The 7,939-nt window shown below is 43.7% G+C and overlaps 1 protein-coding gene across 1 annotated transcript; it reads right to left on the bottom strand.

Annotated features, from left to right (window-relative positions):
* Window positions 1-590: 590 nt before the first annotated feature.
* On the bottom strand, window positions 591-6,931 carry LOC147426731 (uncharacterized; the record flags this gene model as incomplete). The annotated part of the gene is made up of 2 exons (XM_086498235.1): window positions 591-761; window positions 6,467-6,931. Coding segments are annotated over 2 exons (636 nt in total), but the record flags the coding sequence as incomplete, so codon positions are not given.
* Between the last annotated feature and the right edge of the window lie 1,008 nt (window positions 6,932-7,939).

Below are 7,939 nucleotides of genomic sequence, written 5' to 3'. Positions count from 1 at the left end.
AAGAGGCAAGTGCATGAAAATGTGACACTTGGCGCATTTACAAGCATTTTCCCGTTTCGGGTTCGCCGCTTAAAAATATCCTGACCGGTTGCCCAGTTGACTTTGCGGCAGAGTTGTAAAATGTTTCCCTAGTCATACCGGAGGTAATGACGCGAACACATTTCACGGCCCAAAATAGCAGTTCCCTAAATTTTAGGAGATGCTTCCGTTGGGCTCCCACTGGTCTTCTGACCATCTATCCTCATTGGGACCGCATCCAAAAGTGCAATGTGGCCCAAATGTCGGATACTTTTTGTTGGTAGTCCCACCTTGACTTTACGCCTTCATTGAGTTCACTTCCTAGTATCCACCAACTTGCTAAGTGCGACGGGGGAACCTATATGATCTTGCTCTGAGCCTAGACATCCTCTTACCATACGAATTCTAGTGCCGACCACTTCCCGTCTACGGGTGAATCTACCGTTCACATTGGCTATACAATGTCCGACCGTTTGCTACTTCAAAAAGAGGGTCTCAAAACAAATAAAATAAACCCCATTGGAAAGAAACCAACAACCAAGGTTAGCAGTTGCCACATCTTTGTGACATGGTTAATAACTGCCACGTCCTCGTGACAGCATCCTTGCCGCATCAATACCTTGCATGTTTTGAATTTGCTCAACCATGCGATCCGTAAGCTCATACACAAGCCCCATGGTGGCTCCTTCCCTATCAGCCAAACGAAGTATCTTCAAGATGGGAGCACAAATATTCAAAATCAACTTGGTCTCTTGCCAAAAGGATGCATTAAATGAAGGAGTACGAGTGGAAGTGCGACGCGAGAGAGAGTGCGAGAAGAAGAGCACGACGATATGGTGAACTCGCTCTACTGTAATGTGTAGAGCATAGTGAGTTCTTATTAGGTTTTTACAAAAGAATATGTGTACATACCTGGCGGCCCGCCCACTTACCTGGGCGACCACATTGGGCTTTATACCCCAACAACCTCCCACTTAAAGTCCAATGTGGTACTTTAAGTGTGAGAGAAGCTACTATACAAGCTAATATACAAGAGATGTAGAGAAGTGATGTACTACCCTACATCTAACTGCTTGCGAAAATGCGCAAAGCTCTCTGAGGGAAGTCCTTTTGTAAGTAGATCAGCAGGATTTTCTGTGGTGTGAACTTTGACAAGCTGAAGTTGCTTATCCTCGAGCATTTCCCTGATGAAATGATACTTCACATCCACATGCTTTGTCTTTGAGTGATAAACTGGATTGCGAGCCAATTGTATAGCACTTTGACTATCACAATATAACACAGGCATCTCTTCTTTGATTCCCAAATCTGTTACTAGTCGATTAAGCCAAATTGATTCTTTGCATGCCTCTGATGCTGCAACATATTCAGCCTCTGTAGTAGACTGAGTAACACAATCTTGTAATCTAGAACGCCATGTTACTGCTCCACCAGCCAATGTAAAGACATACCCTGACGTAGACCTTCGGTTGTCTAAGTCACCTGCATAATCTGAGTTTGTAAAACCCTTTACACTTAGCTCCTGACTCCCATAGCATATACGCATACTCTTTGTAGCTTTCAGGTATCTCAATATTCCTTTCACTGCCTCCCAATGTTTCTTGCCTGGGTTTGACATGTATCGACTTACTACTCCCACTGCAAATGCAATGTCTGGGCGAGTAGCAATCATTGCATACATCAAACTACCCACTGCAGACGCATATGGAATCTTATCCATTTCAGCCTGTTCTTCCTCAGACACAGGACAATCTTGTTTGCTAAGTTTCACATATGGTGGCAATGGAACACTCAATGCCTTTCCCTTCTCCATATTGAAACGTTGCAAAACCTTGTCAATATATCGTGTTTGAGATAACCAAATCAACTTCTTTGATCTGTCTCTCTTAATGCGCATACCAAGTATATGACTTGCCTCACCCATGTCTTTCATGTCAAACGATTTTGCCATCTTTGACTTCAAAGCTGAAATTTCTTCCAAGTGCTTGCCAGCAATCAACATGTCATCCACATACAAAATAAGGATCAGCCAGCTGCCATCCTTAGCCTTCTTTGTATATAGACAGTGATCGAACTCACTACGTTTGTAGCCTTGAGAAAGCATAAACTTGTGGAATTTATGGTACCATGCCCTCGGTGATTGTTTTAAGCCATAAAGACTCTTTAACAACTGGCATACCCAATCTTCCTTGCCTTTCTCAACAAACCCTTCTGGCTGCTGCATGTAAATTTCCACATCTAAATCACCATGCAAGAACGCTGTTTTGACATCCATTTGGTGCAACACCAAATCTAATATGGCAACCAATGCAAGAAAGCATCTCAATGTAGTCATCTTGACCACCGGAGAGAAGACTTCATCAAAGTCAATGCCTTGTTCTTGCTTAAAGCCCTTGGCAACAAGCCTTGCTTTGTACTTTGGCTGACTATCATGAGCGGTGATCTTATACCTGTAAACCCATTTACAAGGTAGAGCCTTTTTGCCCCGTGGTAATTTAACTAGCTTCCATGTCTGGTTTTTATGCAGAGCTGTCATCTCTGACTGCATGGCCAATTGCCAATTCCCGGAGTCCTTCATTTGCACTGCTTCCTTGTAACATGAAGGCTCATTGCAATCAGTCAACATGACATAGTTCATAGATGGAACAAACCTATCAGGAGGTCGCGTGACATGTCCAGATCTACGCACAATAGGTGGCTCAGGCTCAGCCACAACCTGTGCTTCCACTCTATCCTGTCCTTGCTCCTCTTGAGCCCTGACATTTTGTCTTGCACGTGCAGGTCCATCTTCTTGGAAGACAACTCTTCTAATCTCCTCAACCCTCTCTGGTTTAGAATGATATTTGGATTCATTAAAGTGAACATCATTGCTGCGGACAACCTTTCTGGATTCGGGATCCCAAAGTCTGTACCCCATCTCACCAGAATTACCATAGCCTAGAAAGATGCACTTTCTACTCTTTGGCTCAAGTTTGTTCCTAAATTCCTTTGGAACGTGAGTATATGCCTCACAGCCAAAGACTCTGAGATGCTTGTATGAGGGCATTTTGCCTGACCATACCATCTCTGGCACTGAATCCTTCTGCAAAACCTTGCTAGGAGATCTATTTACAAGATGAACAGCTGTTGATACAGCTTCAGCCCAAAACCCATTTGGCAGCTGTGCATTAGACAACATACTTCTGACCTTCTCTTGTATGGTCCTATTCATCCTCTCAGCAACACATTTTGAGGAGGATTGTAAGGAGCAGTAAGTTCACGTTTTATACCTTTTGACTCACAAAAGTCCTGAAAGGCCTTTGAAACATACTCTCCACCATTGTCAGTGCGTAAGCATTTAAGCTTCTTGCCACTCTGATTCTCCACAAGTGTCACAAACGTTTTGAAAACACTAAACGCTTCATCCTTGTGCTTGAGAAAGTAAACCCATACTTTCCTCGAGTAATCATCTATAAATGTCATAAAGTAAGAAGCTCCCCCTAGAGATAGGTTAGGCATAGGTCCACACAAATCACTATGAACAAGTGCCAACTGTGTATCTCTTCTACTGCTTCTATGCTTATGTGGCTGCTGTGTTTGCTTACCATATAGACAATGTTCACAGAATTCAAAATCATTAAATGAAAAGCCAGGCAAATAACCAGAACGAGACAAGATTTCCATTCCCTTCTTGGACATATGTCCTAACCGCCTATGCCACAAAGAAACGTTCGGCTGCTCGGTTACATTGATTACATTTTTAGAGACATTTGATACATAAATCATGTAAAGTCCTCCAGACTTTACTCCATGTGCTATTGTCATAGAATCCTTGGATATCTTCCACATGTTCTGTCCAAAAGTGGTGACGTAGCCAGCATCATCAAGTAAACCTGTGCTGATCAAGCTCTTTGTAATTGCGGGAACATGTCTCACATTCTTCAGCGTGAAAGAAGAGCCATTCTGAAACTTCAATTGAACATCTCCAACACCTAAGATCTCACATGTCTGCCCATTGCCTAGCCGAACATGATCTTTAGTGGTCACATAAGAGGTAAACCACTCCTTGTTTGGAGACACATGAAGTGATGCCCCTGAGTCTATAATCCAGTCACTCAGTGCATTTACTCAGTGCATTTCCATCAGATGCTGTAAGAAGAGCTGAGTCCATTGTATTCTTCAAGAAGTAGATGTCTCCTGACACTAGATTGTCATCCTCTGCAACAGTGTTTGTCACATTTATTTCTTGAATCTTCACTGAGGACTTGTTCTTCTCACCATGGTCTTCAGCTTTCTCTTTGCCTTTTTCTGTTTTCCATTCTCTGCAGTCTCTTTTCATGTGACCCTTCTTGCCACAATGGTAGCCTTCTATGTCACTCTTGCCTTTAGCACTGCGGGACTTGCTACGAGACTGATTTCTCTTTCCACCTTTGTACTTTTCTTTGGTCCTTCCCCTGACAACTAAGGCTGTTCCTTTGCCTTTGTCCATTGTCTTTCTATTGGTTTCTTCAGTAAGCAGACTTCCTTCTACACCTGCTATGTTCAAACCATCTGGAGGTGCAGAATTACTCAAAGCTGTGCGAAAAGTGTCCCAACTTTCCGGCAATGTGATCAACAGGAACATAGCTCTAACAGTTTTATCAAACTTGACACCTTGAGCTGACAACTGACTATAGATTGTGTTGAATTCATTCAGATGATTGGACATAGGTGTCCTTTCTTTCATCTTCAAGTCAACAAGCTTCTTAACCCAGTATACCTGTGAAGCTGCACTCTGCTTCTCATAAAGATCACTCAGCTTTAACCATGCTTGATAAGCCGACATCTCGTCTGCTACATTGAAGTAAACGCTTTCTGCCAAAGTCAGCATAATGGTAGAAAGTGCCAATTCATCCATTTCGCTCCATTCATCTTCGTCCATATCTTCTGGTTTTATCCCCTTGAGCTTTATAGGTTTTATCTGCTTCTTTTGTACCAACACGTGCCAAATCTGCTTCTTCCACAATGGGAAATTGGTTCCATCCAGCTTCTTGATATTGTAAAGAGCAGTGTCCTGTGATCCAGCCATAGCTACGCTTCACAGTAGTTTACTTTTCTGGGAAAAATTTGGCAGAGTTTCCCCTGTAAACTTACCTCTGAACCAATATCAACCTGTCAAATGAACCAAGAAAGCTTCAGATTCTGCAGAAATTTTGGCAGAGTCTCCTTTGTAAAATGGCTCTAGTGTACTAAAAACAGACCAAAAAACAGCTCAAAAAACACTGTCTCTCTGACACTGTAAGCTGCGGGTAAACCTGTCCTGCACCTGTACTGTCTCTCACTGTCCTGTCACTGTCCTATAAGCATAGACTGCGACAATGCCTCAACGGCAGTAAAGCAAAGATGCAATCCCAACTGTCTAACTCACAGTCAATACATCCTAGCTGCCTATCTAAGGGTGCTCGAGGGATCGCTCCAAGACCTGTATCACCGAAAGGATCTCAACATTCGAGAATCCCCCAGCTCAATAAAACCTCACTCGACCCTCAACAAAGGCTGCAGTAAATCTGACAGTACATAGACTTCCCACACAGTCATACATCCACAAATTTCCCACTGTATGCTGTAACCGTTGCGGCGGTTGTTTGCTGCGTGACTCACAGCCAGCAAACCCTCAACAGACATACATCATCTTTGACAATACATCCCATGTGGAATTACCTGCAATGTCAGGATGAAATTTGGAATATCAAGCAGCAAACACAAGCTACCTGATGAACTAGTGGATGTCGCCTACAATCTGTGTGTAGATGCGTCCGTGTCGTATGTGACACGCCTCCAAGAACTGTGAGCTGTCCTTCGATGTGTAGACAGCCACAAATCAACACTCTGGGAGTGTCGATATCCTCAGCACCTGCAGTCGTAGGCCGAAGACCCCAAATTTGCAGAGTCAGATCTGCACCCGTCGAGACCACGTAGTCGAAAATGGCCTGTGCAGACCTTTGTCGAAGCCGAACGGTGGCCGAGATGACCTCAGAATGAAATTCTGACAACACCAAGCCCTTCGGGCTCGCCCACGAGATTTGGGGCCGTGTCTTCGCCTATCGAATTTCACTCCAATCTGAGTTGGTGACTCTAGCCTCTTGCAGTGCTGCCCCGAGCCTCGATCTGAGCTTTGATACCAGTTGAAGGAGTACGGGCGGAAGTGCGACGCGAGAGAGAGTGCGAGAAGAAGAGCACGACGATATGGTGAACTCGCTCTACTGTAATGTGTAGAGCATAGTGAGTTCTTATTAGGTTTTTACAAAAGAATATGTGTACATACCTGGCGGCCTGCCCACTTACCTGGGCGACCACATTGGGCTTTATACCCCAACATTAAACACAATGTCCGAGACCACTATGGCCTTTGTAGTCCTGGATGCCTTCATTTTCACAAATTTGCATCAATCATAAGCCTACCCACACCTTGCATACATCTCTCATCCACAAGACTAGCCAACATGATGAAGTAGTAGGCAAATCGAGTGGCCGATGGCTTCAACACTTCCTTCTTGCTAAGCATTCGAAACAATGTCAAGACAGTGGACTTCCTTGTGACAAATGTGACAACCTTTGTTGCACCTTCAAGAATTTTTGCAATCCAAGGGAGCTTCCCAATATCCTCAAACAAGAGGTCCAAGCAATGGCATGCACACCTCGTGAAAAAAATGTGTTTCCATTTCTCTTCCACCATTTTCCCGGCCCCAACACAATTAGTTGCATTGTCCATGCATACCTGCACAACATTGGAGGGTCCTACCTCAATAATCACATCCTTAAGCTGCTTGAAAATAAATTCTGATGTCTTTGTCTCCCCAGATGTGTCCACAGATTTCAAAAACACAGAACCATGTATAGAACATGCAAGAAAGTTAATGATAGACCTGCGTCTAGTGTCAGACCATCCATCATATACAATTGTGCATCCATGTTATTTCCATTTCTCGCGCACACCCATGATCTCATGACCAATGCATTTGACCTCATCATTTAACTCTGTGGTGTGCAAAGCATTGTATGTGGGAGGCACATAAGATGGACCAACTTGTCCAATTGCCTTGACCATTTCCAAAAAGAAAGGACTCCGCACTTTCCATTCAGGAATGTCCTCTGCATAAAAAAACCTGCGCAAGGCTTGATCTGCTTGCTTGCGTGCTTGCAAGCTAAATGCACTTGCCAAGGGCCCAACAGGTACCATGCAGCAACCATGCGTGCACGCATGAGGAAGCCCGATTGGGCAATCGGACGTGTCTGGAAAAATCTATGGTCACAGGTTACTTGTCAATCTTAAGAAAAGTAAATTCTTCTTGGAAGAGATCCACTTTCTTGGCCACAATGTCAATGGATGGTGTCTGAATGGATCCTACAAAGGTTGAAGCTATGAAGACATGGCCAAACTTAAAGACTGTGCACGACGTCCGAAGCTTCTTGGGATTGTGCTCATACTATAGAAGGTCTATCAAGAATTTTGCAGAGATAGCTTCACCTCTTCACGCATTGCAAAAGAAAGAGGTCACTTTCAGATAGACCCAAAAATAGATTTCAGCTTTCAGTCTCTTAAAGAAAAAGTTGACTTTAGATCTTGAGATTGTTTTACCAGATGTTAGGAAGTCATTTGTGGTCCTGTGTGACGCGTGTGGCAATAACATCGGAGCAGTGCTAATGCAAGATGGTCGGGTAGTAGCTTACGAGAGCAGAATCTTGCAAGGGCCAGAAAAGACTATGCAAATCTATGAGAAAGAGCTACTGGCCGTCATTCATGCGCTCTCTAGCTGGAAGCACTACCTGTTAGGTGTTGATTTTGTTGTCCAGACAGATCATCAAACCTTGCGATACTTCTTGACACAGTCAAAGTTATCCGAAAAGCATATGGGATGGGCAAACATTCTTTTTATGTTCCACTTCCAGATTATGCATGTGG

Source organism: Adiantum capillus-veneris, chromosome 24, assembly GCF_014529385.1.
Source record: "Adiantum capillus-veneris isolate H3 chromosome 24, ASM1452938v2, whole genome shotgun sequence".
NCBI lineage: Eukaryota > Viridiplantae > Streptophyta > Polypodiopsida > Polypodiales > Pteridaceae > Adiantum > Adiantum capillus-veneris.
This window is presented reverse-complemented; position numbering and strand designations above follow the sequence as displayed.